The 11880-nt window shown below is 50.2% G+C and overlaps 3 protein-coding genes across 3 annotated transcripts; all 3 read right to left on the reverse strand.

Annotated features, from left to right (window-relative positions):
• Positions 1 to 310: 310 nt before the first annotated feature.
• On the reverse strand, positions 311 to 1732 carry COCCADRAFT_101097 (glycosyltransferase family 31 protein; the record flags this gene model as incomplete). Its single annotated transcript, XM_007716009.1, has 1 exon — positions 311 to 1732. One exon carries the CDS (start codon positions 1730 to 1732, stop codon positions 311 to 313), a length of 1422 nt encoding a protein of 473 aa, XP_007714199.1.
• A 1291-nt stretch (positions 1733 to 3023) lies between these two features.
• On the reverse strand, positions 3024 to 3763 carry COCCADRAFT_6610 (glycoside hydrolase family 45 protein; the record flags this gene model as incomplete). Its single annotated transcript, XM_007715987.1, has 2 exons — positions 3024 to 3369; positions 3426 to 3763. 2 exons carry the CDS (start codon positions 3761 to 3763, stop codon positions 3024 to 3026), a joined length of 684 nt encoding a protein of 227 aa, XP_007714177.1.
• Positions 3764 to 5566: 1803 nt separating this feature from the next.
• COCCADRAFT_6611 (uncharacterized protein) lies at positions 5567 to 8161 on the reverse strand (the record flags this gene model as incomplete). The annotated part of the gene is made up of 5 exons (XM_007715988.1): positions 5567 to 6102; positions 6168 to 6899; positions 6955 to 7234; positions 7284 to 8005; positions 8056 to 8161. The coding sequence occupies 5 exons, from the start codon at positions 8159 to 8161 to the stop codon at positions 5567 to 5569; spliced, it is 2376 nt and encodes a 791-aa protein (XP_007714178.1).
• Positions 8162 to 11880: the final 3719 nt, after the last annotated feature.

Raw genomic sequence — 11880 nt, forward strand, 5'->3', positions numbered from 1 at the left:
ATTTATATAAGCTTCACGAAGTGGCGTCGGCAGGATGACCTGTGTCGAGTGCTGATTGTTATATTTAGTTTCTTGTGATTAAATTAATTCCTTGGATTCGGAGGGGCTCGCGCAGTGCGGCTCTTGTTGTGACTATTCTATATACAAGTGTGTAACCCAGCGGCTGGTAGGATGGATTGGTAGGAGTAAACCGTGTAGCGAGTGTCTATGTTGGATGGGGGGTATCATGACTTTGTGCAATTACAGTAGAAAAGAAATTCGTTAATGTTGACGCTGACGTTGTAGGTGAAGGGGAAGTGGTAGCGAAAGTTTAGACCTTCCGTCTCATCATCCGCTTCGGCTTGAGCTCGGTGTTGGATGCGCTTTCATGGGGCGCAAACCAATCTCTCAAGCCGCAGCGGTCTTCAAGCTGACGGAACAGGTCGTCGACCCGATCGAGCATCCATCCACTCTTTATTCTTCCCGAGGGCTTGGCATAGCCCAACTTGAATGTGGTCGAAATGGCACAGCTGCCGGCGTCAAAAGAAAACTGCATGCAGTCGGTCTGCTCTTCGCAAAGTTCGCGGCAGTGCTCAAACGATTTCCATGCGTTTCTTTCGAGTTGATTTGCTGCACCGGAATGGTCATGGGCGTTGTATTCCCTGTCCGCAGACATGTTGTCCCATTCCAATACTGACGTGTCAATCTTGGACCGGACCAGCTCCGTGAAGATATCTCGATGACGTAGAAGGATTTGATGTCGCTTGTACCAGTCCTGTTCAAACTCCCAAAGCTCTTCAATCTCGGCAGGTGAGACGTGGTGGTAGGTGATGGTAGGGTAACACCATAGGTCGCGGTCGATCTTGGATGTGGCGGGGTTGAGGGTAGCTGGTGAATCGCCCTGGAAGTGCGGGAATGCGCGGTGGAGTGGAATCTTGCTGTCTTCAAAAACCTTGCCCAGTCCACAGTCTCCGACCCAGTGTGTCTTGGTAAACTCTTCGTATTCCTCTAGGTGCTGGGATCGCTGTTCGGAAACCTTCATGATGGCCGGGTTGGACAGGGCAAAGCCAGCGCCGCCGTATGCGAACTCGACTTGGTTGATGTAGAGGTGTTTGCCAATGTAGTAGGGCTTGCTGTCGTCGAAGTTGGAGAGGTACTCGAGGAGGTTGTTCCAGCCCAGGTATGTGTCGGTCTCGATGAAGACATACCACTTGGCGTCAGGCTTCTCCTTGATGGCCTGGTCAATCATGGGCAAGAACTTCCACTTGTCCAGCTGCCATCCGGCGTTGTCGGTACGCATGTAATCACCCTGCGAGGAACCAGACAACGACGTCATGACCTGCTGTTGTGGTACTCCACGCCTTCCATGCTTTTGCAGCTGATGGTATAGCTTGAAGTCGTCGCTTTCTTGCTTGGTCTTGTCACTGACGCCCTTCAAGACGTCGTGGACAGCGTGGCCCTCAATCTCTTCGTCTAGATCCGAGTGGATGACATAGTGGGGCACACATTGCAACGTGGTCCGGAAGTGCACCGGTACCTTTTCAAGGGACTCTGTGGCACCAGTTCGTAGTACCACCAGGACGTCCTTGGCGAGCGGGGATTGAGGGCAGAAAATGTCGGACGAATCGTGGTGTGATGAGGCCTTTGCAGGATGGTGCAAGCGGGGTGTGGAGGCCTTTGTGAATATATTAAGGACAGATACAGAAACTATGGCGCAAAAGAGAAGGCGGCAGATGAGGTTGCGGTGAGGCATGTTGGTTTAGCGATGGAGAGTGCAGCACCAGGCTGAAGCACAAACGCGGATTAGTAAATGAGAGTATTTGTAAGGACGGTAGGCTGATGGAGAATAGAGGAGCGTGGCCGCAGCCATGAGACGCGGGCAGGTTGGGTAGGAGGCGGGGGGCGAGAGGAGTCTTTTTTTGCAGCAGTGGGCGTGAATAAGAAAAGAAGATGGGTTTCAGGGAGGACATGTATCTTCACGAGCGGCGGAGCAGCGGCGAAGATCGTCGGCCTCTGTCAAAATCATGAGCCCAAGGGTCCGAGGCGGCGTGGCGATCCATGCCTGTGCTGTGGGTTCAGTTTTGCGCCGGCTCCGTGACCTCGTGTCATGCCGTGCAAGTGAGATCAACATGACGGTCAAGGACCTTGTGCAGCTGCGTGCTTACTATTCGCAGCGACGGCGGCGATCAAGAGGGCGTCTGAAACGGGGCGGGAGGCTGTGGCTGGAGTGAATGGGATGGGCGAGTGTGGGGTGGATACCATATTCTCACATGCCGTGGTGTGTGTGTGAGGACAGTCGTCGTTAGTATGCTTACAGAGAGTTTCTGTTGGCGGGCACTTCAGGCAAAGACTCGGCACAGCGCACCTGGTTGGCCCGGGCAGGCCCGGAGAACTGGCGAGTTGCGAGATGCCCTGCGTCATTTTTGTTTCACCTTCCCCCAGTCGGGCAAAACGTCTTGCCGGAGCCGCTCTCTGCCCTTAGCCAACCGCCTCATCTTATCCACCTCGCCTCCCACCGCTGATCAGCATCTGCTCAAAATGAACGCGCGTCGCCCAAACGGGTACGTCCTGCCCACCTCGCCGTTGTACGCATGCCGCCCTTGGCTCCGCTTGACACGACTGCTTGCTCGACACAGCTCCTTGGCTTCTCCATGCTTCCCTTTTGGGCCCCTCCCTATCCCCACTCCCTCCTTCTACCCCTCTCTTTTAGCCTATCTACACACTCGTACCTGTCCATGACCAGTGTCCACGGTCTACTACTCACGTCATGGTCAAGCTGCAATCTTCCCCTCTCCGGGCGGTGTAGGCTCGGTCCGGCATCACTTTCTCCCTAACTACAATTCTGCTGTGTCACAAAGTCAAGCATTTTCTCTAAAAGGCTGATGACGATGATCTGAACTTATTTGACTATAATGCCTCACGCTGCGGACACTTCGCCGTGGTTTGTCGCAGCTTCGTCATTGCGTGTGTGCGTATGTACACCTTGCCTGCTTTGTGCTGATCATGTATCACAAGCGGAACTCCTATTCTTCTTCCCCCCTTCTCTACACCCGGATACAGCCAGTCCTGTTTGTCAACTCACCAGGGCAAGTCACCTCCTTGAAACTGATGGTCGGATTGTCGGCGTTCTTAAACCAGTCAAATCTCCACTTGCACCCTGCCTTGAGCTTCTCGGGAAAGTTGTCACATTCAGAACGATTCGAGATGCCACCGTATTGTTGACCCCATCCCGTGGATGGCGCGCCAAACTGTGCAGTACAGCCGTTAAAGATGCCTACACCACCACCTGGCATAGCAATATCAAAGTGGTTGTCTCCAAGGTCCCCACCCGTGTTGGTGGATTGCACAATCATCTTCTGGCCCACGACAGGGCCCGACGTGAAGGTCAACCTGAACATTGCCTATTAGTCGCCTTTGTTCAAACCCAATCTTGTCCATGTACTCACTCATAACAAGCACAGCATGAATCACGCTCAGACTTGCCGGCCAGCTTCACAGCAGCAAAGCCATATGCAAGGCTGTCGTTGACTGCCCATGGCGTCTGGTTAGTGCACATGAACGCAGTGCCACCGCTCTCGCATCCGTTCTTCGCCATCAGATCGCTAATGGGGTTGTCGTTCTTGTCACACGTCCTGAGAGGTTGGGTGACACTGGCTTTGCCCTCCCATGCGCAGGAGCCTTTGCAGCAGTCCCAGTAACGTGTCGTCTTTCCTGTGGACTGAGCAGCAACCGTGGCGAGGCCAGTGGTGAGGGCGAGAAGGGTGAATTGCTTAAGAGATACCATGATGGGCGAGATTGGTAGTCTTTTCGAAGATACTTGGCAAGTTGATGGATGATCAAATGTGCTTCCAAGACGCATATATATACTCTGATACTACCCAACGTTATTGTTACGATGGAAGGTTTCTAGACTTCCATCCCCACACCCTCTGCCCAGATGGATTCCGTTGTTTGGCTGCGCTGTCAAATCTTCTCCGTATCTGAAGAGTCTACAATCTACTCTTTACTTCAGCCGACGACCCAATGCAGTCAGCCTCCGGGGTGGGAACCTGCCCAGCGCAATACCTCATCACCCAATCATTTTGATTCACATACACAATGGGTGGGCAGCGAAAATGAGCTTACTCGAAATCACTGTTCGGATCCACTTCCCAAGCCGCCAGTTCTTTGGTCATGTTGTTATAGACGTGGATAGCAAGCACACTTTTCACATGGCTATGGTAGAGTAGATTGGATTTTCATATCGCCGGCAATACTGCGGCCGCCTCGCATGCCGATCAACTGCCGGGATGCGGTAACCACTCGGAACGATGACTGGCGTCCGGAGATTTGGAAAAGCGACCCTTTAGCAATACGCACGAGACGCGGGGTGCATACACGAACCCACGTGTTGAAGTAACGTCCAGGCATGATGTTTCATCGCCATTTATGCTATGCCCGTGCAAAAGCAACAACGTTGCCGACAATTAATGCGCTGCTCCATGGTCAGATCATACCTGAGCAGGATACTCCCCAGCGACGTAAACGGCAATGGAAGCATGCATTCCGCTGTGTTAGCGCTGTTTCAGAGTCATACCCAGTGTGCCTTTCCTAGCAAGGATTTCTACGGCCCACGGCCCCGACTAAGAGAACCTCGGTCAGGGATGAACAAAAAAGCTGATTGGCCCGTGTTCCAAAGTTTTTAATTTATCAAGTCATGATCCTTTGGGCGGTCGCTTCGGAGTGTCGGGCAGTCTCCGTATACTAGTACTATGGCAAATGGCTCATCATGTGCTCTCTCGCACGCACACGCACACGCATATACATGACTTTCTTGGGAACGGAACGGCTTACGTGAGTACATGCGCAATCAATCGTCCGAAGCATGGTGCAAGTTGACCCTGCATCTCTTGCGACTTTTTTCTTTTTTTCCACTAGGTCATTTGTTGATGTTTTCTTGGTGCTCGTAGTACTAGTAAAAACTACGTACTACTTACCTCTGTACCAGTCACCCAACTACTACTTCCGCTTGGCACCAGCCTTCGCCGAGTGAAATCCCATGCCCACATTATCTCGAGTAACCCCCCCTGAACTCTCCATTTTTCTTCTTCCAACGGCCCATTCTTACATCTCATCTTGGGAGAAATGCATTCCGTCACTTCTTTTTCCCCACTTCTTTTATTTTTGCCAACGGCCCACTAGCCGTCCGTTCCGTCTTTTGTGCCCACATGGATTCCTCAACAACGCCATGGTTGCATGCCAACGTCTTTTTGCCCAGCTGTACTTTGCGCTGTCGACCCCACGTCCAGGGCTCCGGGGCTCCGGTATCTTGCTCTCCTTGACCATTTTTCTGGTGTGCGTATGTACAAACGCATGGCACACATTTGAGGAATGTGTGCAACAGCAGATGAACCAAGGAGCCAGGTCTCCCTCCCCTTTCCAAGCTTAATCTAGGCAAATGTTCAAAAGGGATAGTGACATGTGATTGATATATAAAAAGTCAAAAAAAGAGGAAGAGATCAAAGAGTTGAAGGGAAAGACGGTGAAAGAATATCACACCGAAAAATCATAAGTATTTCTAATTAAGCACAAAAAAAAAGAATCTAACTTATTCCTGCTTTGTCGTGAATTCCGCCTCTCCGACTTCAGGTTGGCTTCCCGAGCTCCCTTGCTGCTTAGCAACTATACCCGCAATCGCGCTCTCCACCGCCGCCGCAACATCAATATGGAAGAATGGTCTATTCTGTCCGTGGACAGTCGTGACCTTGCCATTCGGTAATCTTCTGTTGCCATTCACAACGTGGATATCGTCTTGCGCCTCAGGGTCATGCAGTTTGACTTCTGGAGTCTCAAGCGGGGCGTAGCTGTAGACTGGATTCCAGTGCTGGCGTGAAGCAAAGCGCTCACGGTCAATGTATCCGAAGCCCGCGGTTGTCAGTGCGCGCTTGGTCCAGCGGCTGTTGATGGAGGCGAAATGCCACTCGACGGTTTCGGGTGCGGCGTGGCGGTCGAGCTGGGCGCGGACGTCAATAAGACCCTGGATCGAGGTTACGTCGACGTTGTTGACAGCGCTGAAATCGAGGATGATTGCACGGAGAATGGGCCGGTTGTCGTCGTAGTTGATTTGTTCACCGCGTCGTGGGCCTGATTGTTGCGAAATTAGTAATTTGAAATGGGGTAAGGGGGGTTTACATGGGGTGCATTCTTACCAGGATCATTCCAGGGCCGGTCACCGATCTTGGTGTATTTATCCAGTGTTGTGGGTCGGGAAATGGTTTGCGCATGGTGCACGAGTTCGTCCATGTATCCTTGTTGGTTGAGGTATGTAAAGCCTTCGGTGAAGCGGTAGATGAGCACACCAGGGTACGGTGTTTCAATGCCTACGAGCGGATTGGACCCGTCCTTGCGATTAACTGGAATGAAGGCTTCTCGGACAGAAGTTTCCGAACTGGGTGCGAAGTTTCCGTCTTCTTTGTGGGCGATTGTGTCCGGAGTTGCGCGGTAGATTTGGACTCTGCCAAGGAGAGCACCGTGTGTGAATAGTTGGCGCCAGAGCAAGAGCGCGAAAGAAGCAGCAATGGTGACGTAAATTCCGTTTTCAATGTTGGTGAAGATGGTGACAAAGACACCGGCAAAGAATATGATGACTTCTAGGGGCGAAGTTTCCCAAAACTGGAAAACGACGTTGGGAGGCGTGATAAGATCACCGACAGCGTGAATAATGATGGCTGCTAGTGTAGCCGAGGGAATATAGAAGAACATAGCTGTCAAAGCGTACAGCGCCAGGAGGACGATGATGGCGGTAAAGATACCAGCCAACGGAGTACGAACACCGGCTTTCGACTTGATGGCGGTACGAGAGAAGGAGCCGGTAGCAGGGTACGCACCCAAAAATGGTCCAAGGACATTGGTAAAACCAACGGCGACGAGTTCTTGCGATGCTGCAGAGGTATGTCAGTTTCTTCCTAATGACAAAAGTTCAAGGACGCTACTTACGGTTAATGACATAGTTGTTGATGCGACCAAACGATTTTGAAATGGCAATGTGTTCGAGGATCAAAACAATAATAGTTACCGGAATATCCGAAGCAATGGATGAGAGAATCTTCTGATCCATCTTAGGAGCACCGGCGTGCTGGAAACCGCGAGGGACATGGCCTAAAATCTTGAATTTGGCCAGCTTGACGTTCTTGTGGACACCTTTGATGTCCTTGTTGGCAAGCCAGCTAATCATGATATAGAGCAAGATGACAAAAGCCATGCGCAGTGTGCCCAACTAGTGGACGAGTCAGCGTTTTTCTTTGTGTCAGAACCACATTACTTACGAAGAACCAAAGCTTTTGCTTTGATGGCTGCTTCCTTGACATGAAGTTGCAGACGAAGCGAATGGAATACAGCATTACAAGGGCACTGAGTCCCATGGCAGCATCGAGCTTTGTGCGACCCAGACCCTTGAGAGTGTCGATGATTACACGGTACGTAGCTCCACGGGTGTTGACACCAGAAATACCCATCATCGTAGGCACTTGGCCAGCTCCAATTGAGATGGCGGCACCCGTCATGAAAGACGTAATAGCAACCAATGGGATAAGTTCCACGATTCGTCCAAGCCTAGTAAGACCAAGGAAGAGCAAGACCGAACCGGCAATAACGGATAGTGCTCTGGCAATGTCCACGGCATCAATTCCTGGATCTTTTTCCTGAATTTTGGTCACGATGTTGCCGACAATTGTGCTCATCACGGCCACAGTACCGATTGTGATGTCCTTGGAAGTAGCGAAAGCCCAGTAGAGAATGAAACCGACGAAGCTGGTATAGAGACCGTACTCCGGTGGTAGCTTTGCCAATAGAGCGTAGGCCATACCCTGAGGAATAACGACGAACCCAACAGTAACACCGGCAACGACATCGCCAAAAAGCCATGTCAAGTTGTAGTGAAAGATCCAGTCCAGAAACGGAAAGAGGCTTCTAAAATAGCGCTTGATGCCACCTGCGGACGGCTTGAATTGGGAGAGCCATTCTCCTGCGGTTGGTTCGTGCTCGACGTCTACCGTTGATTAGCTGTAAGCTACTTTGATATGGATTCCTCATGCTCACATGTCTCGACAGACGAGATGGATGCTGCGCCAGAAACCTCGGGCTCTTTCCGGTAGTCAAGATTGATCCCAAGCACCTTGGCTGCCGTGCGACCAGCCGTTGCCATGATGCCGCGTGAACGATAGGGGTAAGCAGAACTCAGGAAAGGCTTGGTTATAAGCGACGAGCTGAAATTCTCGAGCAAGTCACTCGGCGACCACTAAAGCTCTGTCGCGGTAGTAGGGGAAGTCCCAGGTTAGAATCCGAGTCGAAGGGCCTTGAAGGATTCCTAGGGAAGTGCTTCTGACTTCTGGTATGAGACGAATGCAAGCTTATATGAAATTTATGAGCTGCTGGCAGGGACAAAGATTGTGAATGCTCCGGGAGCTGATGCCGATGAAGCACCGTATCGACACAAACCTTAGGCGGAGGCGGAATCACACGTGCCTTATTTGGAGATAGCCTCGTGGGAGGGGCGTACATCAAGACGGCAAACCCAACTTGGCATGCGCCAGAGTGTCACTGGTGTCGCTCCGCGCAAATCACAACGCAGCATCGTCATCACCCCAGAGCGCCCGCACATGGCGTGCTTGCGTTGAGCGGGATGGTACGTATTGGCAGACCAAAGGCCAGGCCTTGGAAAGGCTGGGCCGACTACATCGCAGAGTTTTGCAAGGCCTGGCCTTGAGTGAGAAGACAAATGTGGCTTTTGAGGCGCCGCCGGGGCGGCGTGGGGGAACTAGGATAGCTGGTTGGCTCCTCTAGTGGTGCCTATCTCCGGTACCGCTGGTTACCTTTGTTTTTGACCCCAGAGTATTTCCCTTTTGCTTCTGAAACTGCTTTCTGTCGGTGTCGTCTACCAGATGGTTCAAAATTCAATTGCGAACTGTGAGTGCGGCGCCGAGGAGGTGGCATGTCTTAGCATGGGCTTGGTTTTGGTGAGGATGAATGGTATCATGAACGTCATTAACGCCAAGAATTGCGACATCTCGGAAGGCGGCGTTGGCGCTTGGTAGGATGCTTGTTGTACCCACCTCTTCCTATTTCAGCCGCATTTGAACTACCAGTAGGCAGCTAGCCAGCCTTTTTCCGCGGGGTGAAGATATGGGGAAGAATACCGGGGACTTGGTAACTCTCTATTAGTAGAGCTGGCGGATGGCCTAGCTCTTCACTGTAAGCTTAGTTGTGCGTTGCAAAAGTTAAACACCATTGCCCCTGATCCAGTTATTTCATGCTTCAGGGACAGATGTTCGGTGCTATAGAAAATACCTCAAGACAATAACTATCGTATAATGAAAGAGAGAAAGGTGTGTGTGCGGCACTACTACAGCACACCCTCAGAAACAGTGCCACATGACAATTCAATTCATCATGGATCAGCTATTGATAGACTCTTCCATGGAAAGGTGGCTGATCATCTGGAATACTACCAATGAACTAGAAATTTGGTGGACTTAACCATGTGTGATCCATGTCAGTGGCTGTTTGTTCATTGCTTCGCATTCGCTCTCGCCCCATCACATTTTTTGCGCCATTATTTCGCATTTCCTTTCGATCTTCAAGGGCAAGAGTTTTTTCAGCCCAAGCACGTTCGTGAATATCAGTGGTCAGACTGGCAGTACTTCGGCGACTGGCCATGTTCAGGGACATCATATCTATCGTAAGCACATCCCAACACCAATTCTAGATGCGCCGTAGTCGCCTGACGTGGTTCTGAATGGCCCCGTTTGTAGCCCGACAATATGGTAGGCCTGCAGGCACGGGAGCAGGGAACTTACTCCAACCTCATCCCAGGCATCCCCCACACGGTGAGCCCGACGACCCGACGCGAGCCTAAATCTGTAGCCAGTAAACGCTCATATCTTGTGTCATGAAGTAACGCCACCGGTGCTTTCATGGGTGTAAAGGACCGGTGGTGTGTAGAATCTCGGTATACGACCGTCATCCCTAGACGATCACTGGCTCCGCCCAGCACTCTGGCTTCAGATCTTCGCGTATATTCTGATATATTTGTGACATGGGAAAAATTGTCGCGTGACAGGGTGATGTTTCAGGGAAGGATGTTCGCGGAATACGCTGATAATGGATGTTGTTGTACGTTCATGAGTCCAGACTGAGGCGTTGTCATTTCAGCTAGATGTTTGTTATTTTTGAATCGAGATATCAGAGAGTAACGAAAGACCCGGTATCTGCGAGCGATGTGCTTTCTGGAAAACATTTCCTCCCCTGGTTATTATTCACAATCATCGACACGCTATATATTATGAGCAACTGCGCAGTAACGCTTGGTAGGAGCTGTAGATGCAGATAGACAAGACATGTCTATGATATGGAAGTCATGTCAAGGTTCTCTCTACCCTATTTTTCTTCTTCTTAGATTTCAAACTCTCTATTCTTTGCGGTGCGAGTAATCTCTGTCCTGGATAGAAGATGTCTTTTGCTTAGGCACTGGAGGTCAACGGGCAAGACGCCATGGATTCCAGCAGGACTTTCGTCCAGCAGCGAAAAAGACAGCAGCGGTTGCTTAACTGGTGGACCAGGCGTTGCGAGAACACTGTACTTTAGAAAGATAACCCCGCGAATAGGCGAAACTGGGTGGTGTAGCAGCACTATAAATCCCGAGCCTTACCCGTCCGCATGCCCTAAGGGAGGCTTTTAGATAGGACATTAAATCTGAACACACACACACACACACACACTAGAGGTCAACGAAGATTGACACGAACTTCTCAAAATCAGACAGTACTGAGTCGACCAAGTGCACCGACAGAGCAACATGTGTGAGTTTGGGTGTCATTAGCACTTTCTCAGAGGCAACCTTTACAAACTGATTCTATACAGACATTGGGTTGCATTTATGACTGAGGACGATAGGAGAGTTATGACGTTACTGTTATGCTGAGCAGTCCTACCTCGAAATCCGGTACTAACCTCGAATTTCATAGAGACCTGTCATCGTCAGAGCTACAACACATTATCATTTCTTGACGACTTGTTTGATTAAAATCATTGGATTGAGTCGAAAGTGGTCAAATATGCTAGAGATTAAGTCACAGCCCACATCTGTACTTTAACGTGAGTATTCACAAATACATACTTCACGACACGTTGGATGCTGTCCCTCAATAATGTAACAGCTGAGCTACCACCCCGATCCGTATCCGAACAGGATCCGAACTAGTGTACAGATTAGCTAATTGGAAGCTTAGGATATAAAAGCCAACCCTCTGTGAAAGCTTATTCTGTAGTTTTTCAATATCCTTTCGTACAGGACCTATAGGTGTTCTATCTAGTTCTTGGATTGTTTGTGTTTCACGCACTTCCATATGCCTCCGAGTGACCCTATCTCCGAAACGAACCCGATACTTCTTGCCTGAGCCGTTACAAACAACCAGATTGATTATTTCCAAAACATAATTCCTGAAAAGGAGATACATGTAACTACTATTGAGGAAAACTGCCCCTGATAAAAACAGGTCATGTGATCTTTGGACTGGATCGCTAGTCTGTACAAGGCAAAAGCAATTCAAAAATATGTAAGATAACGTTACAGACTAAACTCATCTCAAGCTAGCTCAGAACAAAAAGAAGTACTGATCAGGCTTAGCAAGCGTTATTCACATATGCGACAACTTATTAAGGAGCGTCTGTAGAATCAAAACACAACAGCACTCTGGATTTCCAATTCTTCCCGTTATGAAGCTGCATCGAACTCGACAACCCTCGATATCATACAGTACATCAAAATAGGTAATCAATTCGAATCCCCCCCCTCTACCACCAAAAGTCACATCCGAAATCTGGAGACATCTGTTACACGGGGTTGGGATCTATACTTCTCTGTCC

The sequence above is a fragment of the Bipolaris zeicola genome (genome assembly GCF_000523435.1).
Source record: "Bipolaris zeicola 26-R-13 unplaced genomic scaffold scaffold_123, whole genome shotgun sequence".
Lineage (NCBI taxonomy): Eukaryota > Fungi > Ascomycota > Dothideomycetes > Pleosporales > Pleosporaceae > Bipolaris > Bipolaris zeicola.